Genomic DNA, 25383 nt, shown 5'->3' on the forward strand with positions numbered 1-25383 from the left:
CTAGTTTGGCCTCAGCTGGAGTATTGCATCCAATTCTGGGTGCCGCACTTTAGGAAAGACGTGAGGGCATTGGAGAGAGTACAGAAAAGATTCACAAGAATGGTTCCAGTGATGAGGAATTTCAGTTATCAAGATAGATTGGAGAAGTTAGGATTGTTTTCCTTGGAAAAGAGAAGGCTAAAAGGTGATTTGATAGAGGTATTCAAAATCATAAGGGGTCTGGACAGAGTAGATAGAGAGAAACTTTTCCCGCTCGTGAAAGGATCGAGAATGAAAGGGCACAGATTTAAAGTATTTGGTAAGAGAAGCAAAAGTGACATGAGGAAAAACTTTTTCACGCAGCGAGTGGTTAAGGTCTGCAATGCGCTGCCTGAGAATGTGATGGAGGCAGGTTCAATTGAAGCATTCAAAAGGGAATTAGACAGTTATATGAGAAGGAAGAATGTGCAGGATTGCGGGGAGAAGGCGGGGGAATGGAACTGAGGGAATTGCTCTTTCAGAGAGCCAGTGCCGGCACGATGGGCCAAATGGCCTCCTTCTGCACTGTAACAATTCTGTGATTCTCTACTGACCACCCATGTACCAAAATGTCATCCATATGACAAATAACTCCTTTGAGCCCTTCGAAGATGTTAGACATAGACCTTTGGAAGATCTCTGGTGCACAAGTTATCTCAAACGGTAACCGATTGAAACAAAACCTTCCGAATGGTGTTATAAATGTAGTTAGTAATCTTGAGGTCTCATCTAAGGGAACCTGCCAAAACCCACTATTGGCATTGTATTTGGTAAACATGATGCTCTGAAACATTTTGCAAAGTGGTCATCACATTGGGTGAATTTCATGCTCTACTGCTTTGTTAAGCTGTGTTAAATTTAAATCCACACAGATACGAAGAGTACCATTTTGTTTTGGCACTGTAACCATAGCCAGACAAAACTCCATTGGTTGCATAACAGCAGAAATGACCCCCATCCTGAATATCTCTTCCAGCTGGTCTTGAACTTGGTCATCAATGGGTGTGGTATATTTCTGGATGCAAAGATACAAACGGTCTGGCATCTTCTTTAAGTGTGATTCTATACTTTGTCTTGAGTCTTCCGAGTCCTGAGAAAAGTTTCAAACAGTCTGCTTGAAAGTGATTGTTTACCTGTGGCTGTTTGACTTCATCAATCTTCTTGATCAGATGCAGGTCTAAGTATGCTTTTCTGCTTCGGAGGGAAAATTCTTGGTTTTACAAGACGAATCGGGTTTCCATAATTTGTCTCCCTCTATATTGGAGAGTTGTTTGAAGCTTATCCTTCACTTTCAGTTGGGTCCTGCCTGGACCATGCGACTGTGTGTCTGCTGGTTGTAGGCAATGTCTCATCAACTATGGCTGTTGGGTCTGACAGAACTGTGACACTCACACCTGTGTCCAATTTGAAATTCGTTAGGTATCTATTTACATAACTGTCCACTGTCCAAAATCCTTGATTTGGGTCATTAATTTCTCCTTGGAAATCTCCTGGTTCCTTTCCTGCTGGAAGTTGATGCACTTCATTTCACCACTCTTTGTGTGAAGATCTTCTGCTTTGTGATTTTGAGTGAAGAGGTCTTTGCTCTAGCACATTTTTCCATAATGGCCTGTCTTTTTACAGTTGAAACATTCCGCTTTACTGGCAGGACACTGTTCCCCTCTGTGGGTCTTCCTGGCTCCACAGTGCTGGCACGGTTTCTTAGTGTCATGCACCTTCTCACCTCTGTGTGTCTTCTCTATAGATTGCCTGTCTTTGGCTTCAACAACTGTAGAGTAGAGGCCTGCTACCTGACCCAAACCCGACGGGACCCAACAACATGTGTCGGGTCAGGCCCATCTTCCGGGGCCAGCTTTTGGGCTCGGGTCGGGTTGGGCCGAGTCCAGGCCGAGTTGGGTCGGGTCAGGCCGGACACACACGGTAAGTGCTCTGCTGGTAAGTATTGAAATTAAACAACTTACCTAAGCTGCGAGTCCGGGATGAAACTGAGTCTGCGCAGTGAGCGAGTGATGTCACTATGACGTCATCACGCATGCGCAGCAGCTTCCTGGAGGTTCTGTGTCAGGAAGGTAAGTAAAGGGATGGTTGGGTCGGGCTCGGGTCAGGTCGTGTAGTGGCGGGCTCGGGTCCACTGTGGTTCGGTTGCCTTCGGGTCAGGTTCTTTTTCCCGACCTAAAGCAGGCCTCTACTGTAGAGTCATTGGATTTCTTCTAATCCAAGGATTCTCCTCAGCCTGCAGAACGGCACTGTTTTGTCTTCAGACTTCTGCCTGTCCTTTGATCTGGATTGCCTTCTCGAGTGTAACGTCATCTTTTGACTGTGAGAGATCTGATAAAGACTCACCAGCTATTCCAACTATTCGGTCACTTATCCATTCCGCCTTCAATTCTCCATAGTCAAATCCCTCAATCAATCTGTACAGATCATTTATAAAAGAACCTGCAGATTCACCTATCTTCTGGACCTGCTTGTTAAATTTTGCCCTTTCTAGAATTTTGTTACTGCATAAATTGAAATATTTGTCGAAGGCTTGTAGCCTCGTAATCAGAAGCCTCATTTATTCCTTGCCTCATGATCTTGTTATCTGTAATTGAACCTATAGAGTATTTACTTGTTCTGCTTCTGATTTAGTATGCAGCTGGGAAGCTCCAAAATTGTAGGACTCTTTTTCTCCATAAGGATCAATTTTGTACCTGATTTAGTCCTTCCTGATCATGGAAGCTTTCAGGCATTATAAATTTTGAATCTATTCTGTTTTCCTCTTCTTTGTTTGGCTCTTTAGAAAGTTCCCCTTTCTTTTTAAATTGGTTAGACTTTAATGAAGGTGTTTGTGCTCTTTCTGGGGGTATCCTGCGCTTTCTCCCCTCGGTCTGGTTGAGTAATGGCTGCCGACTCTACCCGAGTCCTGAGTGGCCTTTTCACTAGAGATCTGTACCTGATTTTACAACCCAGTGCGCCGTTATCCAACAATGTTTGCTTTTAAAATTCTCTTACTTGATCCTAGACTGTCATCCAGCACTGTGGCGCAGAACCCAATCGCTGGACCTGGATATTTTGTTGCAGACCACCACGCTTTTGTGGTGCAGTCTAAATGCCTGCAAGGCTGAGTGACTGTTTGTGTCTTCTTCGGCTACGGAGCAGCTCTAGAGCTCTTGATAGTCTCCCGAAGAGATCTTCTGTTCTCTTGGTGCTACTTCATGAGGCAAGATGTTCTCAGTACTTTCTGGTCATTTTAACCAGTTGTGTGTTGTTATTGTAATTGTAGCATTATTAAGGCATTATTGATAAAGTCTCGGAGTCTGGATAAAGTCAACTAATAACTTATTATTTACGAATCTATACTTACACCCTCCACAAGCCTCCCTAACAAGCATCCTTCATACTGATACTCCCTTCTTCCAAAGCCACATTACCATGTGACTGTTACATCATCATCACTACAGTGGAAGAGCATGCTCACACCATCTCCAACATTAACCCTTTCAGGTCCTTATACTACAGATACTATGTTGGATTGCACACTGTGCTGCTGTTGGATGAATGCTGTGTTGGATTGCACACTGTGCTGCTGTTGGATGACACTGTGTTGGATTGCACACAAATATAAAAGCAAAATACTGCGGATGCTGGAAATCTGAAATAAAAACAAGAAATGCTGGAACCACGCAGCAGGCTCTGTTCCCAAGAAGGGTCACTGACACGAAACGTAACTCTGCTTCTCTTTCCACAGATGCTGCCAGACCTGCTGAGTGGTTCCAGCATTTCTTGTTTTTATTATTAAATTGAATTGCACACAGATTTCCAGCATGCTTTTATTATTATGTTGCACTGCATACTGTGCTGGTGTTGAATAGACGCTGTGTTGGTTGGCACCTGTGCTGGTGTTGGATGGATGCTGTGTCGGATTTCACTCTTTGCTGCTACCTCTCCCTGGCTTTTCTGCATGAACTGCACACGGGGCAATCCGGGCTCGGGGTTGGGGGTGGGTAGCTGATCGACGTCATTTCCGGGTAAAATGGCGGCGGTGCGGGCTATTTGGACTGTGTTGCGGTGTAAGGGTTTGAGGCTGAGGATTGGTACTGGGAGGATTCCGCTTCGACAGGTACTGGCAGCCGAGTGCTGGGATTTACAGTCCGGAGCCGTTAATGGGAAGGGGGCCAGGGCTTCATGTAGCCGCAGCTTAGGATCGGTGCTGGTTCTTCACCCTCTGAACGGCTGTTGTTGTCTCTCCTTGGCAAATGCGTGCTGTGTTGGCTTGTCCTTGTGTGACTCTCTCCCGCTGCTTGCAGTAGCCACAATGTTTGTACCCTGACCTGGAGCTGTTACCCTTCAGCCTCGCAGCAGCTGACTCCTTTTAGACATAAATGATCATCATCGGCATTAGAGCTCCGAGTCAGTCTGCACTTCGGATTAGACAGTGTTCATGCTGCAAACCATTTGAAAATCAATATTTAACAGAATTATTAGACTTTTACATTACAAACTGATCTGCTATGCTGACAGTCTCTTTTACATTACGTGCCTATTTAATGGCGGTATGTGAATTCATTTGAACGAAGGACGTAGTGTTATGTTAGGTACTCTCGGTAACTCTTGGGCTGTAGTTTCCCCATGCTTGCAATTGCATCTATTTTCCTATACTGTATGTGCAAAGTTACTCTTCCCATGTAAAGGTGTATTATGATTGACTGTGCACAATATGTGTCAAAGTGAAGATGGATGAAAGGATCAATGAAAGATGGGAATGAGAAAGTGTTAATGGGTTAAGGAGGTAGTGTTGACAGAATGTGTAGGTGAATCAATCTTGTCTGCCAAAGAAAACAAGTTGCGTAGCAGACAACAGTAGTGCTGTTTTGCAGTGAGAGTGTTATGGGGTGACATAGTAATTTCAATATTGGACATCAAAAGAAAAACTGTCAAACTTTCTGGCTTGACACCTCAGGAGGTTCAAGTCACCAGGAACAATTAATGCTGGCAGATACTGTTGTCCAGTTTCAGTCATTTAACAGAGGTGGCCAGGACAATAATGGGCTGAAATGATGACATAAGGTAAGTAGTGAGAAAGGATCTTGGCTCAGGAATTAGAATCACTATGGGTGGAGATTAGGAATAACAAGGCTCAGAAAACAAGTCAATGTGGCAAAGGTGGTCTGGAAGATGCATTTGTAGAATGCTTTCATGGCAGTTTTGTGGAACAATATGTTGTGAACCAACTAGGCTGTCTTGGATCAAGCATTGTGCAATGAGTCAGGTTTAATTAGTAATCTCACAGTTTAAAAAACTGATCATTCTACAATTGCATTCCATGTTAAATACGAAGTAACAATCTCCAGTCCCAAACAAAGCCAGTTACACAGGTATGAGAGGAGAGCAGTTTATGGTTGATTGGGCAATGAGGTATGGCAGTTAATAAACTAGGTGGAAACATTTAATGAAACAACTCAAAATAATCAAAAATACATTCCATTAACACAACTCAGTACGATAGATCCATCTGTGGCTTACTAGGGAATTTTAAAGTTCTTTCTTTTGGGCCTCCTTATCTCGAGAGACAATGGATACGCGCCTGGAGGTGGTCAGTGGTTTGTGAAGCAGCGCCTGGAGTGGCTATAAAGGCCAATTCTGGAGTGACAGGCTCTTCCACAGGTGCTGCAGAGAAATTTGTTTGTTGGGGCTGTTGCACAGTTGGCTCTCCCCTTGCGCCTCTGTCTTTTTTCCTGCCAACTACTAAGTCTCTTCGACTCGCCACAATTTAGCCCTGTCTTTATGGCTGCCCGCCAGCTCTGGCGAATGCTGGCAACTGACTCCCACGACTTGTGATCAATGTCACACGATTTCATGTCGCGTTTGCAGACGTCTTTATAACGGAGACATGGACGGCCGGTGGGTCTGATACCAGTGGCGAGCTCGCTGTACAATGTGTCTTTGGGGATCCTGCCATCTTCCATGCGGCTCACATGGCCAAGCCATCTCAAGCGCCGCTGACTCAGTAGTGTGTATAAGCTGGGGATGTTGGCCGCTTCAAGGACTTCTGTGTTGGAGATATAGCCCTGCCACCTGATGCCAAGTATTCTCCGAAGGCAGCGAAGATGGAATGAATTGAGACGTCGCTCTTGGCTGGCATACGTTGTCCAGGCCTCGCTGCCGTAGAGCAAGGTACTGAGGACACAGGCCTGATACACTCGGACTTTTGTGTTCCGTGTCAGTGCGCCATTTTCCCACACTCTCTTGGCCAGTCTGAACATAGCAGTGGAAGCCTTACCCATGCGCTTGTTGATTTCTGCATCTAGAGACAGGTTACTGGTGATAGTTGAGCCTAGGTAGGTGAACTCTTGAACCACTTCCAGAGCGTGGTCGCCAATATTGATGGATGGAGCATTTCTGACATCCTGCCCCATGATGTTCGTTTTCTTGAGGCTGATGGTTAGGCCAAATTCATTTAAAGTTAGTATTAGATTAAAAGAAGAGGATTATAATGTTGCAAGGAACAGTAATAAACCTGAGGATTGGGAGTGTTCAGAAACCAGCAAAGGATGACCAAAAAGTTGATAAGGGAAAAATAGAATGAGAGTAAAGTAGCTAAGAATATAAAAACATTGTAAGAGCTTTTACAAGTATATAAATGAAGTAGCTAAAGTAACTGTTGGTCCCTTAGAGGCAGAGACTGGAGAAATTATCAGAGAATGAGGAAATGACAGAGACATTGAACAAATATTTTGTGTCTACCTTCACAGTAGAAGACACAAATTACATACCAGAAATAGAGGGTGACCAAGGCATTAATAAGAGTGAAGATTAAGGTGATTAATATCAGCAGAGAATAAGTATTGGAGAAACTTAAAGGACCAAAACCCAACAAATCCCCAGGACCTGATGGCCTACATTCAAGGGTTCTAAAAGAGGTAGCTGCAGAGACGCACAGTTGTGATTTTCCAAAATTCCCTATATTCTAGAACAGTCCCAGCAGATTGGAAGTTAGCAAATGTAATTCTGCTATTCAGGAAAGGAGGGAGAGAGAAAACAGAACTACAGGCCAGTTAGCCTGATGTCATTCATCAGGAAAAATGCTGGAATCTATTAAGAAAGCCTTAATAATGCACTGAGAAAACCATAGTATGATCAGACAAAGCCAACATAGTTTTACAAAAGGGAAATCGTGTTTTACTAATTTATTGGAGTTTTTTGAAAATGTAACTAAAAGGGAAACCAATAGATGTAGTATTCTTGGATTTCCAAAAGGCATATGATAAGGTGCCACACAAAAGATTAATACTTAAGATAAAGGGCTCATGGAGTTGGGTAATATATTAACATGCATGGAGGATTGATTAATGGACAGGAAGCAGAGACTAGGGATAAATGTGGCATTTTCAAGTTGACAGTCTACAACTAGTAGAGTGCTGCAAGAATCAGTGCAGGGGCCTGAGACAAACAGGCAGAGAGTAATGTACCTAAGTTTGTTAAAGGTACAAAGCTAGGTGGGCATGCACGTTGTGAAGAGAGCTCAAAGAGGCTGCAGAGAATTATGGACAGGCTAAGTGAGTGGGCAACGATATGTCAAATGGAGTATAATGTGCAAAGTGTGAGGTTATTCACTTTGGTAGTAAGAATAGAAAAGCAGAATACTTTCTAAAAGGTGAATAGGAAGTTAGCTTGCAGGTACAGCAAGCAATTAGGAAGGCAAATGGCCTTTATTGCAAGGGGATTGGAGTACAAGAAAAGGAAGTCTTGCTACAATGGTATAGGGCTTTGGTGAAACCACACCTGGAGTACTGTGTGCCATTTTGGTCTTCATATCTAAGGAAGGATATACTTTGATTGGAGGCAGTACAGTGAAGTTTCACCAGATTGGTTCCTGGGATGAGAGTTGTCCTATGATAGGCTTAGTAAATTCAGCCTATACTCATACAAACATACGAATTATGGCCCCTCAAGCCTGCTCCGCCATTCAATAAGTTCATGGCTGAACTGATTACTCCACATTCCCACCTACTCCCAATAACTTTTCACCCCCTTGCTTATCAAGAATCTAGCTACCTCTGCCTTAAAAGTTTTCAAATACTCTGCTTCCACCACCTTTTGAGGAAGAGTTCCAAAGACTCAAGACCCTCAAAGTAAAAATTTCTCATCTCTGTCTTAAATGGGCGACGCCTTATTTTTAAACAGTGACCTCTAGTTCTAGATTCTCCCACAAGGGGAAACATCCTTTCCACATCCACCCTGTCAAGACCCCTCAGCATCTTGTATGTTTCAGTCAAGTCCCCTCTTGCTCTTCTAAATTCCAGCAGATACAAGCCTAATTTGTCCAATCTTTCCTCATAAGAGAGCCTGCCCATTCCAGGTATTAGTCCAGTAAACCTTCTCTGAACTGCTTCCAACGCATTTACATCCTTCCTTAAATACGGAGACTAATACTGTACACAGTACTCCAGATGTGGTCTCACCAATGCCCTGAAGCATAACCTCCCCACTTTTATATTCAGTTCCCCTCACAGTAAACTATAACATTCTATTTGCTTTCTTAATCATGTGCTGTACCTGAATACTAACCTTTTGTGATTAATGCACCAGGACACCCAGATCTCTCTGCATCTCAGAGCTCTGCAATCTCTCACCATTTAGATAAAATGCTTTTTTTATTCTTCCTGCCAAAATGGACAATTTCACATTTTTCCACATTATACTCCATTTGCCAGATCTTTGCCCACTCACTTAAGTTATCTATATCCCTTTGTAGCCTCTTTATGTCCTCCTCACAACTTACTTTCCTACCTATCGTGTCATCAGCAAATTTAGTAACTATACCTTCAGTCCCTTCCTCCAAGTCATTTATATAAATTGTAACAACTTGAGGCCCCAGCACAGATCCCTGTGGCACACCACTCGTTCCATCTTGCCAACCAGAAAATGACCCATTTATGCCTTCTCTCTGTTTCCTGTTAGCTAGCCAATCTTCTATCCATGCCAATATGTTAACCCCTACACCATGAGCTTTTATTTTCCGCAATAACCTTTGATGTGGCACCTTATCAAATGCCTTCTGAAAATTTCAGTACAGTACATCCACCAGTTCCTCTTCATCCACAGCACATGTAACTCCCTCAAAGAACTCCAATAAATTGGTTAAACATGACTTCCCTTTCACAAAACCATGTTGACTCTGCCTGATTACCTTGAATTTTTCTAGGTGCCCTGCTATAAAGTCTTTTATAATAGCTTCTAACATTTTCCCTAAGACAAATGTTAAGCTAACTGGCATGTAGTTTCCTGCTTTCTGTTTCCCCTTTTTGAATAAAGGAGTTACAGTGGCTTTTTCCAATCTAATGGAACCTTCCCCAAACTCTCTGGAGTTTAGAAGAATGAAAGGTGATCTCATTGAAGGGGCTTGACAGGGTAGTCACTGAGGGGTTGTTGTCCCTGGCTGGGAAATGTAGAACACTGGGACACAGTCTCAGGATAAGGAGTTGATCATTTAGGACTGAGATGAGAAATTACTTTACTCAGAGGGTTGTGAATCTTTGGAATTCTCTACCCCAGAGGGGTGTGGATGCTCCATTGTTGAGTATATTTAAGATTGAGATTGATAGATCTTTGGTCTCTCAGGGAATTCAGGGATATGGGACTGGGCAGTAAAGTGGAGTTGAGGTAGAAGGTCAGCCATGATTATATTGAATGGCAGAGCAGGCTCGAGGGGCTGAATAGTCTACTATTTCTTCTTGTGAAATGACTAGAAGTTAGCTAACTATCAAATTTATTTGTTTTACATTTGATTTCAGGTATTGAGCTGGGTTAAACCTTTGGATATTGTGTGCTATTCAACTACACACAATGTAATACATATAGTAGTCACCTTTCCTTCCCCCATTAACTAACCACATTTGTATTTGCACTGCAGTGTGTGATAACGCAGTGAAATAGGGGATTGTTTAATAATGTATTGAAGGGCAACTCACTGGTGCAAGGTCATCGTTTGAGGTCCTGCAAATCCTGACTAATGTATCGTTTCCATTTTATGTATATGTGCAAATGTTGGTACAGGTAAATTGATTATCAAAACACTAAGTCAGATCGTTAAAGAGTTCTAAAACCACAATTCACTTTTAAATGTATTATGTCCTTGCATTGAAATCCATTTCTGTTATTAGTAAGATTTGTATTCACATAAGTAATGTTAAATTCAGAACATGAAACTCTTTGAACAATGCAGGAAGTAACTTGACAGCTTCATAGTGGGCCATACACAGCTGAGACCTCTGTACCACACCACATATCCCATTGTAAAAGTGAGGTGCTTGCTCTTCTGGATGCTGAGGTTGATGACCAAGGTTGTCTGTTTGTCAGAGAAGGATACATCTTATAGTTTTATTCAAAAACTGTTCTGGGAGATGCTTGGATTTCAATATTGTAGAAGGAGCTGAATGCAATACTCTTAGCATTCATCAAATTTCCCTTATTCTCTTATGTCCATTAGAAAAATGCCAGCTAGATTGGCTTTCAAAGAATACGACTGTAGAAGCAGAACACAGAGACAGAGCAAATAGTGGATCCCTGAAATCCTGTGGAGGTTTGCTGTGGGTTGCTAAGCATTAATTTTAATTATCTAGCCATGGTTAACAGTTAATTTAAACAATCGAGTCCTCTAGTATCTTCGTTCAGGTTGGACGTTTTGTAAAATGTCACTGCTTCTGTGGCCTGTTGATCCTTGCTGGATGTGATTTCAGAAATGTCTGGCCCTCAGTGGTTTTTGGAGAGACATCTCCTTGTCTTATAATTTTGATAATTGAATGCAACATAATTAAACCATTTATCAAAATGAGTTGAAATTGACATTCTTGACAATGTCTCCTATTTGAATATATCTTTCTCAGGACCTGAATCTGCAGATACCTTACTTCCCTCCGTGTTCCCTCCTCTTAGCTCTACAGGCTTTTAAAATCCAAGCTTGACTTTGCCTAATCACTCTTGTTAGGAATGAGAGGAACAAAGAAAATCTTTCAGACTGGTGTCCTCCACTGTGAGCCTCTGTTTTCTCACCAATGTTTCTCAGTAATAAACTCTCAATATTCTGCATTATGTTTTATCGTTCTGTTCTAAGTCTACACCTTTGCAAAATAAATCTCACCCTTGTTTCCAATGCTGTTTGCTTTTCCAGATGCTCTACTTTATACCCTTTTTTCGAAGCTGGTTCTATTAGGACATAAAACAAAAGCAAAGTACTGCAGTTGCTGGAAATCTGAAATCAAGGCAGAAAATGCTGGAATCATAGAGCAGGTCAAGCAACTTCTGAAGAGAGAGAAACAATTAATGTTTTAGATCGATGCCCGTTCATCAGAACTGGAAGATGTTAGATTCAGTTTTTAAGCAAGTAGAATCAAGGAAAAGGTTTGGGGAGGGAGAACGAACAAAGGGAAAGGCCAGTGATAGGATGGAGGGCAGGAGCGAATAACTAACAGAAAGAAAGCCTGTAGAGGAGGGAAGTAAGGTGTTTTGCAGACTTCAGGTCCTGAGAAAGATGTGTTTAAATAGAAGACATTGCAACGAATGTTGACTTTCAACACAGTGAATACCTACACACACTTTGATAATTGCTTCAGTTATGCTGTCTTTAAATTGCAAGGCAAAAGGGACACAATATTTTTGAGAAATACTGTGTGCATGAGCTGAGCAGAGTGCAGGTTTCACCTACAGTGAATTTGAGAAATCTAATACTTATCCATGCATAGTATCTATGGATATGAAATTTGTACAGAAAAAATTGAATGCACCACAATGGAGTATTTGCACATACTGGAAAAATACAGCTGGCCACACAAATACTACCTCAATACTGCACAAAAAGGGAAAAATGGATTCTTGCAGAAGACTGAAATTCTATTTCGGAATTTTTCTTTTTCACATTGTAAAGTCAAACATGAGAATAATCAGAGTTTTTTTAGTTGATTTGTGCTTATTTAAAAAAACTTTTAAAAATGTGAAGGTGTGTTTTCATCACTTACCAAAATCTATTTTGTGCAGTGTTTGTTTGGGTCAATGAAAGCAAGGCTGTCAAAGATGTGAATCTTATTCCAGCATGGAAGTCGAACTAGATCCTTGCAAGAAAGTAACAAAATTGTGAAACTTGCTAACAATCTCTGCTCAGCAGTTTGAATCAGGTGCTGCTCTTGTGAAATGTAAGCTTGTACTGTCTGGGCAGAGCTCTACCAGTAATGGGGCTTCACATACTGCTATAGGTGACAGTAAACAAATGTTATTAGGAGGTGCAGCTGTCACTGGGTGACAGAATTATGAATGATGACACTACCACTCGACAGTAGTGCAGTTGATGCATACAAGCAAACACATGGGTGGGATGTGGATCAAAGGCAAACGTACTGGGGAGGAAAAATTAGCAACAGCCATAGATCAGTTGGAAGAGATTGAAGTAAAAAATAATTGCGACAGCAGCTGTTCGTTATTAATTTGCTTCATAAAATTTTAATCATGGGTTTAAGTGGTTCTCTGATGCAGGTACTTTTAAATATATGAAAACCTCAGAACTGTGCAGTAAATATGGATTTGAAGTCATTACTGATGGTGCTGGGTTCCAAAGTTCTTTTTTTGGCAACTTCTTGTGTCATTCTCAATAAAGGAAATTATGATAACAGTAAATGAGACTTGTGGAGAAATGCAGTTTTTCAGTAAGTTACAGATGAGAATTATGCAGGTGCTCCAAAGATGATAGATACAGAAAATTGAAGTCTTTCACCCTGATGGTAGAGTAAGGGGCACACTTACTGAGGTTATATTAAGACAATAGAGCAGTTTAGAAAGAATTTTACTCTGCCTCTCTCCCATACTCTGTTTCACCTGGGTATGTTCAATACTGACAGTGATTGCAGAAATGGAATACGTTGCATTTTCAGCATGGATATTTCTCACTTATAAGCATAGAAGTTTTCAAATAACCAGATATGATACAATGCTCACTGGTGAACTCTAGGACTTTCAGCTTTATCAGTTTTGACTTGGAAGTGTAAAATTTCCAAATTTCCCCATTCCCAATCCTAAAAGAACCTTACTTCTTGTAACTGCAAACCTGCCATTGTGGTTTACATTGTTAGATCTGTTAACTGTGTGTGTGTCTCTCTCTCTCTCAGGTATGTGTGCACCAGTATAGGTGTTGTAGTAATACCCATTTTGTGAAGCCAGAATATCCTGCATTTAACAAGTCATCTCTTCGAATCAGCACACAGTCAAGATTTTTCAGAACCTCAGCTGGTAACTGAGATATTTTCTAGTTTCTTGTTGAAAATCTAGTCCAATTAGATTACTTGTGTCAGATGTTGACCCGACCTTTTATTTATTTTTACAGCTATTAATGGCCAAGTTGTTCAGTTTAAACTTTCTGATATTGGAGAAGGGATCACAGAAGTTCATGTGAAGGAATGGTGAGTTGGTTCCTAATTGCAATATAAGAATTAGTTTTGTGTTATAGAGTCATAGAGTTTTACAGCACAGAAACAGGCCCTTCGGCCCATCGTGTCTGTGCCAGCCATCCAACACTCAACTATTCAAATCCCATATTCCTGCACTTGGCCCGTAGCCTTGTATGCTATGGCGTTTCAAGTGCTCATCTAAATACTTCTTTCAGAGAGCGGTTAATAAAGCATACAGTATGCTGGGTTTTATTAATAGACTACAACAGCAAGCAGGTTATGTTGAACTTGTATAAGACACTAGTGCGGCCTCAGCTGGAGCATTGCATCCAGCCTGGGCACCGCACTTTAGGAGAGATGTGAAGGCCTTGGAGAGAGTGCAGAAAAGATTCATGAGAATTGCTCCAGGGATATGGCACTAAGTGAATTGCTCATTCGGAGAGCCGGTGCAGACACGATGGGCTGAATGGCCTCCTTCTGTGCTGTAACAATTCTGTGAATTCTGTACAAGGCCCTCCTTAAAACCTATCTCTTTAACAAGCTTTTAGTCAAACATCCCCAGAATGCCTTCTGTGGCTCATTGTCCATTTTTATCTGATTATACTCCTGCAAAATGCCTTGGGACATTTCCCTACGTTAAAGGCACAATATAAATACATGTTGTATTAATATAAACAGCTTACCAAGAACATACGTAAAAAATAATTAAACAAATTTGGCTTTGCGTTGTGAAAATTAATTATTATGAAGGGTATGCAACATCCTGGTGTAGCATAAACAATCTGAGATGTCATCAGTGTCAGCAATAGTTCAGGAGTGCAGCAACTTTATTAATGATAGTGGATTCATTTATTGATTAAATTTTTTTGAAAGTCTAAAATTAAAATGCTGCATTTCCAAATTTGTCTCACGTGTTGTAGAATTGCTATGTCCAAGACAACAAATCTGTCATACAGAAAGCTGTATCTTTTTATTACTGTCTTGGGCCTGTTTTATAATGAGAGAACCTCTTGCATATTTCTTCCTTGTATCTTGGTTTTGTGCAACAAAATTGCTAAGATCACAGTTTAATATGGCCCCATGTAATCTGGTGAAATGATCTTAAATTTTGTTTAAATGAAAGATTGCATTTATATAGTGCCTTATCACGTCTCAAATATCTTGTGGCTCACATACAATGAATTACTTTGTTATAAGGACAAACATGGTTGGCCATTTTTACACACAGCAAATCCCATAAACAGCATTAAGATGAATGGCTAAGTTTTTTTTAAAAAGAAAGATAGATTTGCATTCAAAAAGCATCTTTCACAGCCTCAGGACATCTCAAAATGCTTTATGACCAATGAAATATTTTTGCAGTGCAGTCGTTGTAATGTTTTAGGTGTTGGTTGAGGGAAACCTATTGGATCAGATGCCAGAACAATTTATTTCTATTCTCCAAATAGTATTGTTGATTTTTAATATCTTGGTTTAACAACCTCATCCAAAAGGTGATAGCTCTGGCAGTGCAGCATTCTTCTGCGCTGCATTATGTGTTTAAGTCATGAAGTGGATCTTCAACCACAACCTTCTGACTTGCTAACAACTTAAAGTAACTACTTTGGAATTATCCTGATGCATATAAAACCAGCTATGAATGTAACACCATTCACATTTTGTATGTGCAGACAACAACTAGCACTTCTGGAAGTCTGTTCTGGTGCCTCTTGCATTCTTGGACAGGATATAAGAAAAAGCTTGACATCTCTGGCTCTTTCTTACTCTTCCTCTTTACATACCCATTGTTTTTTGAAAGTAAGACTCATGGTATCGAATAACACTCTAGCTCATTCTTTTTCAGGAGCTTAATACCGCTCTTCACTACCTCCAGTCTTTCCTTCCTTTTACTATCTTGAGAGTTTTAAAATTCCTTTTAAAATTCCTCATCACTAATACCTGATTTGCCTTTGTATTTTCAACTTTGTCCTGCAGTATGGACATTACCCCTTCATTTTGGTTTCTCCATTTAAAAAAACATCTTTTGATATAAAAGCAGGAAGTGTTGGAAATACTCAGCAGGTCAGGCAACATCTGTGGAGAGAGAGAAGCAGAGTTAACGTTTCAGGTCTGTGACCTTTCATCAACTGGGTTCTGATGAAAGATCACAGACCTGAAACGTTAACTTTGCTTCTCTCTCCACAGATGCTGCCTGACCTGCTGAGTATTTCCAGCATTTTGTTTTCATTTCAGATTTCCAGCATCTGCAATATTTTGCTTTTATTACTTTGCTTTTGATCTTAGTTTCTTTAGAAATGCAGGTATTTGGTTACATGTTTAAATCAGAAAAGCAGTGTTATATGCAAATTTCTGCAAAATTGAGCTTTTTTTTTTTAAATGTCCCCTAAAATATCTTGGCCAGTTCCTAATCTATAAGTAAAGATGTTGGCAAGGTTTCTAGTGGTCAGCATTATTCAGTGTCACCTATGCTAAGTGTTTTTCTATTAATCACATTTCCTTCATTTAATTATGTGTAATCCATGTCCCAGAGACAGCTACAAGTGACTGTTCTCTAATTCTTGTTTTTTTCTTATCTGTAACAAGGCATAGCTTGTGAGGGGAATTGTGGGCACAAACCCAATCCACCATTTTGTGGCATAGCTTATTGTGTCACTGGAAAAAGTCCAATAATTCATAGATCAATTTTTTCAAAACACTTTTGTGCACTCCAGCCAATCTGTTTAATCTATTGACAGATGACTACGAAGATGCTCCTTGCCCTAAAGCCAAATCAAGCAAAATTCCAGAGCACCTATCTAAACTTAAATGAATCTGTATCGTAAACTAGTTGCCTTCCTTGATATGATACTTCCATAATCACCATGCTTGGAAGCCATCATATCCAAACAACATTTGACCATTTTCATCTTTTATTATCTTTAATCCTATCACTAACTACATTTTCATCTTTTAAAGTGGAAGTGGAACTTTTGTGGTATTGCTTATAGGTAGTCTGGGATCTAGCGCATGGCTGTGATATTTAGTTGCTAACTTGGCTTGTCCTTTTAAGGCCATTGTTTTAAATAGCCACGCTTGGGTAATTATAACTGGTTAGAAACTGCTGAGGTCATTCATAGGACACTCGCAACTGCTTGTAAATTTTAGGTAGCTGGACCGTGGCTTTTCTTTTCAAGATTGTTTTGCGTTTGTAATGACATCTACTAGATGCAAGAATTGTGGGTGGCAGTCAGCTCCATAGTTCTGATCCACTGTGGCCAGTAAAAGGGATCTAATTGAGTTCCTCAATGTGACTGCTCTTTCAAATGGCTAAATAAAAAATCTTCAGTCGAGTTAAGGTTATAGAAATGATAGGAAAAGCTTATATTAGGATGTCTAGTTTGACTATCCATTCGATGGCCTCTTGAAATGCTGAGTAGAGAATGGAGGTGCCTCCTGCAACAGATCTTATGGGCAGGTTGATGTGATGTGTTCCATGGTCTGGGACTCCTGGCCACAGTTGCACTTCAGGTTGTCCCTCATCTTCCACTTATGGAGCAGGGGGGCTGAGTCGTCCATGCCCGGTCCGGATTCGGTTGAGCAGTGTCCACTGTCTTTGAAGGAGGTCGAAGCCAGTGACTGCTGTTGAGTTAGTTATGAGATGTTGGGATGCATCTAGCATTAAAAGCCCATGATTACGTCCATCTAGAAAGTGGGTTGATACCAGCTGCATGTATATTAGAAGCTATTTTCCCCAGAACGGCCAGTGCAGTTTTAAGCATATTTTTGGTAGGTTTTTCAAGTCTTAGTGAATGGGAAAGTCATTGTTGCTTATGACTTTTTCCATCTCACAGAGCGAAGTGGCCTCGCAGTGAATGGCAGGTGGGGCAACGTGGGACAGTAGCGGGAACCACTGAGTTGGAGTGGACTTAAACACCCCTGACATTGCACTCGTGGCAGCATTTAGCTGCTGGTCAACGATCTTTGTGTGGCGGCTGCAGGACCATGAGGCAGAACAGTATTCTGGCTCTACTCCCCACAACGTTCCAGCAAGTTCCTGGATCAGGTTCACCCTGGTTTTTCCTTTGGAGTCGGTGTTGATGGGATGAGGCTGATGGGTGAGAATCCTGTCCAGGGTGACATCCGGGTATTTTGGGTGGGGATCGGGAAAATTGCCTTTCACAGAAGGAAAAGTTGAGTTCTTCCTGGCAGCCATTGTTCAGATGGAACGCCTATGAGACAGTCTTCTCTGAATTGGGGCGCAGGCTTGGAGGTAGCAGTCCAGTAGGTTCAGGTTGCTTGTGATCATCCAACTTTCTCCCTTTCTTCCTACTTTTCCTGCCTGCATGAGCTGTGCTATGACATCAGCATAGTCAACCTTCCAGGATTTGGTGCAGGGTGTGGCTGCCGTATAGATGTTGAAAAAGACATCGACCCCTGTGCAGATCATTGTTGAGCATCTGGAGACGGCTGGTCTTGTTAACAAGATAAATGCAGAACCTTACAGTTGCTTGTTAGTGTTGAAAGCATTTCTTGTTATCAACACTCTAAATGCTTTAAAATATGGATATATGTAGGTATTGATTCGAGTATCACTGGAATAGGCCACTAGGTGGTGCTATATGTGTTAACAAATAACATCTAGAGCATTGTACAATCTTGATTATTAAAATATAACCAGGACTTTCTGCCTTCGGATGTTGTTTAGATTTAGTAAGCAGCAGACTTACTAATTTAGTAATGTGGCAGATATTTATCTCCCTCTGCTGATGGCGCTGACTGTAGTTCGATGTATCATAGTACCTTGCTCAAATGGTCATTTTTTAATGTGACTCTAGACAGTGAGTGTTGGAAGGCTATTCAGCTGTTGAGTGTATCATAGCGGAGTCAAACTCTGTCATTATCCAACACCCGTAGTTGTTCACTTTGCAGTAGCGTTCAGTTAACAGCAATCAGAAGCAGGTACCATGGCTAACTTTTTCCATTCTAATGCCATTGGCTGTTGAAACCAAATATATTGCCTAATTAATGCTGTGATTAAAAGCGAGCTCAGCTCAGAGTGGAAATCAAACCTAGAACCTACCTGGTCCACATAGCTTAGTACCACATCACAATGGCAACCTGGAATTACATGGTAGCTTTTAATGTCGAAATGTGTACCAAGCAAGAGAAGAATTAAGAACATAGGAGCAAGAGTAGGCCATTCAACTCGTTGAGCCTGCTCTGCTATTCAGTACAATCATGGCTGATCATCCATTTCAATGCCTTTTTCCCATGCTATCCCTAAAAATCTTTGTCATTGGTATTCAGAAATCTGTCAATCTCTGCTTTAAACATACTCAATGACTGAGCTTCCACAGCCCTCTGGGGTAGAGAATTCCGAAGATTCACAACCCTCTGAGAAAATAAATTTCTCCTCATCTTTGTCCTAAGTGGCTTCCCCCTTACTTTGAAATTGTGTCCCCTGGTTCTAGACTCCCCAACCAAGGGAAACATCTTAACTGCATCTACCCTGTCTAACCCTTTAAGTATTTTGTAGGTTTCAATGAGATTCTCATTCTTAACTCTCAGAGGATACAGGCCCAGTTTCCCCCATCTCTCTTCATAGGACAGTCCCACCATCCTGGGAACAAGTCTGGTGAACCTTTGTTGCAGTCCCTCTATGGCAAAAATATACTTCCTAAAGTAAGGGGACCAAAACTGCACACAACACTCCAGGTGTGGTCTAACCAAGGTTCTGTACAATTGAAACAAGACTTCACTACTCCTGTACTTAAATCCTCTTGCGATAAATGTTAACATACCATTAGCCTTCTGAATTGCTTGCTGCACCTGCACGTTAGCTTTCAGTGATTTATTGACAAGGACACCCAAATCCCTTTGTACATCTGCACTTTCTAATCGCTCACCATTTAAGAAATACTCTGCACATTTGTTCCTCCTAACAAAATGGATAACCTCACATTTTTCCACATTATATTCCATCTGCAACGTTCTTGCCAACTTACTAAGTTTGTCCAAATCCCCTTGAAGCCGCTTTGCATCTTCCTCACAGCACACATTTCCACCTAGTTATGTATCATCTGCAAACTTGGAAATATTGGGGCCCAAGTACTGATCCTTGCGGTACCCCACTAGTCACAGTCTGCCAACGCAAGAATGACCTGTTTATTCCTACTCTGTTTTCTGCCTGTTAACCAATCCTTAATCCATGCCAGTGTTACAACCAGGTGAGGAAGGGGTCTTGGGCACCCCTCTTGCCCCATTCCTGGTTTGGCCATAATAGGGTTTATCTTGTAAAACAGTGATTTTAGCTCTTTGCTGTCTGCTCTCTAATAATTTTTAATTGGTTCATTTGCAATTAGACTGGTTTTCTTAGATTAAAGAAGAAAGATGTATGTTTATTAGCCTTATCACTCTAACTCGGTTAAAATTACTAAAATATGCGACGCAACCGCGCTAGCATACATACGAGAGAAACACACACACACAAACCCACAAATAGGTATGGGGGGGTGGGGAGAAAGAATTGGGGGTAGAGTTGAAGTAGGGTTGGCAATAAATGGAATTCGTTTACTGTCATTTATCTTTGATGTAAAGTCCTTGGTTGAAGTTGAAGTCCTGGAGTTCTCGCTGGGCCCATTGCACACTTTCAGACTTGCTTCTCTGGTACCAGAAGGCTGAAGAGAAGTTTCATTTGTCTTCTTGGTGGTCACCTGTAAAATTCTGTAGTTTTGAGGCTTACGCTGCCACCTTGGCTTTCCTGGGACTTTGCTGGAGAGAGGGAGACCTTCCTCCTTGGTTCTCAACTTGCAGTCTGTTTCCTTTCTGTGTGGCACAATTCAAAAAAGCCTCCAATCTGGCCAGCAGGTAAGTGATGTGACCATCTCTTTGTTTGAAACAGCATCTACTGGGAGGGTTGTTGGATTTCAAAGCTGTCCAGTCACACTCAGTGGGGGTGGGTGGGGTTCTGGCTCTTAAACAGACAAAGAATGTTGATTATTACCATTGCCCAGACCAATCTTGTTAATTGAATCAGTGAGCACTCCCATTGTCTCTCGATTCAACTGTGTCTCAGAATGCAAATGTGCAACCATGTTTTCAGCTGTTCGGCTCTGTGGTCTTTTTAAACAAGTGATGTGCAATGTCCAGTTTTTAAAAAAAAACACGTTCAGGTAGTGTCCCAAATGACAAAATTAATATGTTTCCATTTGGCAGGTGTGATTTTCTGTCACACCAGTATATTACCTCTTATCCCATGTGCTTTAATTTTGCTAACCAACCTCCTGTGGGGGACTTTATCAAAAGACTTCTGAAAATCCAAGTATGTTACGTCCACCGACTCCCCTTTATCAATTCTGTTAGTAACATTCTCAAAAAACTCCAACAGGTTTGCCAAATAAAATTTCCCATTCATAAATCCATGTTGACTATGCCCAATCAGATCATTATTATCCAAGCGTCCATTTATCACATCCTTTAGAATACATTCTGACATTTTCCTCACTACTGATGTAAGGTTAATAGGTCTGTAGTTCCCTGTTTTCTCTCTCCCTCCCTTAAATAGTGGGAGGACATTTGCTACCTTCCAATCTGTAGGAACCGCTCCAGAATCTATAGAATTTTGGAAGATGATCACCAATGCATCTGCTGTCGCCATAGCTACCCCTTTCAACACTCTGGGATATGGACTATCAGGTCCTGGGGACTTATTAACCTTCAGCCCCATTAATTTCTCCAATATAACCTTAATAATACTAATTTCCTTTAATTCCTCATTCTCCCTAGTCCCTGGACATCTAATTCTGGGAGATTTCTTGTATTTTCCTCAGTGAAGACAGACACAAAGTAATCATTTAGTTTCTCTGCCATTTCTCTATTCCCCATTATAAATTCTCCTGACTCTGTCTGTAATGAACCCTTTTTACACACCCATAGAAACTTTTACTGTCCGTTTTTATGTTTTTTGCTAGTTTATATTCATATTCTATTCTCCCTTTATCAGTTTCTTTGTCCTCCTTTGCTGTATTCTAAAATCCTCCCAATCCTCAGGTTTACTACTATTTCTGGCAACTTTATAGGCCTTTTAATCTTATACAATCCTTAACTTCCTTTGTAAGCCTTTGACTACCTTTACTTTTGGGGTTTTTGTGCCTTGAAGGAATGTCTTGTTGCTGTAAAATATGTAATAATTCTTTCAAGACTATCCATTGTCTAGTCACTCATACCTTTTAATGTATTTTCCCAATCCACCTCAGCCAATTTGCCCCTCATACCTTCATAATTTCCTTTGTTCAAATTTAACACCCTGGCTTCAGATTGAACTACCTCACTTTCAAACATAGTGTAAAATTCTATCAGATTATGGTCACTCATCCCTAAAGGTTCTTTTACAACAAGGTTATTAATTAGCCCTTTCTCATGACATAAAACTAGATCTAAAATAGCCTGTTCTCTAGTCAATTCAACATACTGTTCTCGAAAACCATCTCTGACATGCTGCAGAAACTCGTCCTCCACAGCATTAGTGCTCATTAGATTTACCCAGTCTATGTGCAGATTGAACTCACCCATGATACTGTATTACTCATGCTACATGCTTCTGTAATCTCCTGATTAATACCATGCCCTGCATTACCACTACTGTTTTGGTGGCCTATAAACAACTCCTACCAATGTTTACTACCCCTTGCTGTTTCTTAGCTCCACCCAAACAGATTACACATTTTGTTCTTCCAATCTGAGATCCTCTCTTACTAACGTACTGATCCCATCCCTTATTATCAGTGCAACACCACCTCCTTTTCCTTTTTGCCTGTCCTTCCTAAATGTTGAATATTCAGTACCCAGTCTTGGTCACCTTGTAACCAAGTTTCCATAATGGCAATTAGATCATACCCATTTACCTCTCTTTGTGCCTTTTAAATCATCTACTTTGTTGCGAATGCTGCGTGCATTCAGGTAGAGTGCCCTTAACCTTGTCATTTTGATATTCTGCATTCTAAGCCTAGGTGCTCGCTTTTGTTTTGCCTGCCTGCTAAAGTAGCTTGCTACTTTTCTACCTCCGGATACCAGCTTCCTTCCAATTTGAGCTACGCCTCAGATTCCCATCCCCTGACAAGCTAGTTTAAACCCTCCCCAGTAGCACTGGCAAGTCTCCCTGTGAGGATATTAGTTCTGGTCCTGTTAAGGTATTAAGCCCGTCCATCTTATACAGGTCCCACCTGCCCCAGAACTGGTTCCAATGCTTCATAAATCTGATTCCCTCCCTTCTACACAAATTCTCCAGCTCATGGAATAAAAGGGTTGGTAGCAGCATGGATTCGAAATTGGCTGAGTGACAGGAAACAGAGGTTAACAGTGGTTAATGGATGTTTTTTGGGCTGGAGGAAGGTTTGTAGTGGAGTTCCCCAGGGATCAGTGTTGGGAGCCTTGCTTTTCCTGATATTTACTAATGACCTAGACCTTGGTGTAAAGGGCACAATTTCAAAGTTTGCAGATGATATGAAGCTTGGAAGCATTGTGAACTGTGAGGAGGATAGTGTCGAACTTCAAAAGGACATCGACAAGTTGGTGGAATGGGCAGACAGGTGGCAGATGAAGTTCAATGCAGAAAAATGTGAAGTGATTCATTTTGGTAGGAAGTACATGGAAAGACAATATAGAATAAAGGGTACAATTCTAGAGGGAGTGCAGGAGCAGAGGGACCTAGGTGTATATGTGCATAACTCATTGAAGATGGCAGGACAGGTTGAGAGAGCGGTTGATAAAGCATAGAGTATCCTGGGCTTTATTAATAGGGGCATAGAGTACAAGAGCAAGGAAGATATGTTGAACTTGTATAAGACCTCGGCTGTATCCAGTTCTGGGCGCCACACTTTAGGAAAGACGTGAGGGCATTGGCGAGAGTACAGAAAAGATTCATGAGAATGGTTCCAGGGATGAGGAGTTTCAGTTATGAAGATAGATTGGAGAAGTTAGGACTGTTTCTCTTGGAGAAGAGAAGGCTGAGAGGTGATTTGATAGAGGTATTTAAAATCATGAGGGGTCTGGGCAGAGTAGATTGGGAGAAACTGTTCCCACTCGTGAAAAGATCGAGAACGAGACGACACAGATTTGAAGTATTTGTTAAGAGAAGAAAAGTGACATGAAAACCTTTTCACGCAGCAAGAGGTTAAGGTCTGGTCTGCGTTGCCTGAGAGCGTGGTGGAGGCATGTTCAATTGAAATTTATATGAAAAGGAAGAATGTGCAGGATTACGGGGAGAAGGCAGGGGAATGGAACTGCGGGAATTGCTCTTTCAGAGAGCCAGTGTGGACATGGTGGGCGGAATGGCCTCCTTCTGCATTGCAACGATTCTATAATTCTGTGTTCAATCGATCAATCTTCCTATTCCTATGCTCATTAGCATGTGGCACTGGGAGTAATCCTGAGATTACTGCTCTTGAGGTCATGCTTTTTAATTTCCTTTCTAACTCCCTAAAATCTACTTTCAGGACCTCATCCCTCTTCCTACCTATGTCATTGGCACCAATGTGGATCACAACCTCTGGCTGTTCACCCTCCCCCAGAAGGCTGTCCTGCAGCCATTCAGTGACATCCTTGACCCTGACACCAGGGAGGCAATATACCATCCTGGAGTCACGATTACTGCTGCAGAAATGCCTTTCTGATTCCCTGACTATTGAATTCCCTATCGCTATTGCTCTTCCACTCTTCTTCCTCCCCTCCTGTGCAGCTGAGCCACCCGTGGTGCATCAGACTTTGCTCTGGCTGCACTCCACTGAGAAACCATCGTCCTTACCAGTATCCAAAATGGAGAACCGATTAGCAAGCAAGATAATCTCGGGGACTGCCGCACTGCCTGGCTGGTACTCTTAGACTGCCTGGCGGTCACCTATTCCCTTAATGCCTGAATGCTCCTAACCTGCGATGTGGCCACCTCCCTAAACGTGCTATCCACATAGTCCTCTGCCTCACAGATGCACAACAGTGACTCCAACCGCCACTCGAGTTCCGAAACCCAGAGCTCAAACTTCTGCAGCCGGTGACACTTTCTGCAGATATGTTCGTCTAGGGCACGTGGTGTGTCCGTGACTTCCCACACACCACAGGATGTACATTCCACTTGGCTGAGCTGACCTGTCATACTGTAACTTTTAAAAACTATGAAGTAGTTACACTTTGAAGTAGAATAACTTGCCAGTTACTCACCAATCAGCTTCTTCCCCTGTACCAAAGAGAGGGGCAGCTACTGGAGGCTGAAAAAAAGTAGAAAGAGAAAGAAAGGAGCCCCTCCTTCACTGAACTCCCTCACACACCAAAATCCCACTTTACACTCAAAGTAGCTCTCAATGCAGACAATTTTTTTTCTTAATTTATAGTTCCCCTCCTTACTGAACTCCCTCACTTACCAAACTCCCTTCTTCACACTCTGTGCCCTCCAGTGGACAAGCAGCACTGAGTCCCCTGAATTTATGCTCCCTGAAAACAATGCTGTGTCAGCTGTGCTAGAGCTCAGAACCAGTTTAAGCTAGCTACCTAATTAACTAAGAGCTTGTATATCCCTGTTTAAAACTGTAAGAAACCTAATAACTCTTAACTTAAATAGTAATTTCAATTAATTGCTAAATGTAAACAAACCAAAAACTAGACTTCAGAGAGATTAACCCTTAAAATCCACTCACTGACCAAACTTCCTTCTTCACACTCTATGCCCTCCAGCAGCACTCAGTGTAGACAAGCAGCACTGAGAGTCCCAATTGTACACAGTCATTGAATGCATAGGCAATAGAGAGGTTTGAGGTTTTTTTGGAAGTGGGACAAGAGATAATAAGGTGGAGGATTTAAGAGAGGGAACTATCCCAAAGTGTAGAGCCATGGCAGCTGAAGGCCATGTCACTGAAGGTCAAACAAGTCACGTAGGGGAAAAAAAACACAATCTGAAGTGGGGGACGTGCATTGCAGCAATGTA

General features: G+C 41.5%; 1 protein-coding gene across 1 annotated transcript in view; it reads left to right on the top strand.

Moving 5' to 3' along the window:
* Positions 1 to 4022: 4022 nt before the first annotated feature.
* Positions 4023 to 25383, top strand: part of dbt (dihydrolipoamide branched chain transacylase E2) — a 61392-nt gene continuing 40031 nt past the window's right edge. The window contains exons 1-3 of the mRNA XM_068037563.1: positions 4023 to 4120; positions 13155 to 13275; positions 13370 to 13445. Coding sequence (XP_067893664.1) covers positions 4034 to 4120; positions 13155 to 13275; positions 13370 to 13445 — 284 coding nt within the window. The 5' untranslated portion in view covers positions 4023 to 4033. The remainder of the gene's footprint in view (positions 4121 to 13154; positions 13276 to 13369; positions 13446 to 25383) is intronic.

Source organism: Heterodontus francisci, chromosome 8 (assembly GCF_036365525.1).
Source record: "Heterodontus francisci isolate sHetFra1 chromosome 8, sHetFra1.hap1, whole genome shotgun sequence".
NCBI lineage: Eukaryota > Metazoa > Chordata > Chondrichthyes > Heterodontiformes > Heterodontidae > Heterodontus > Heterodontus francisci.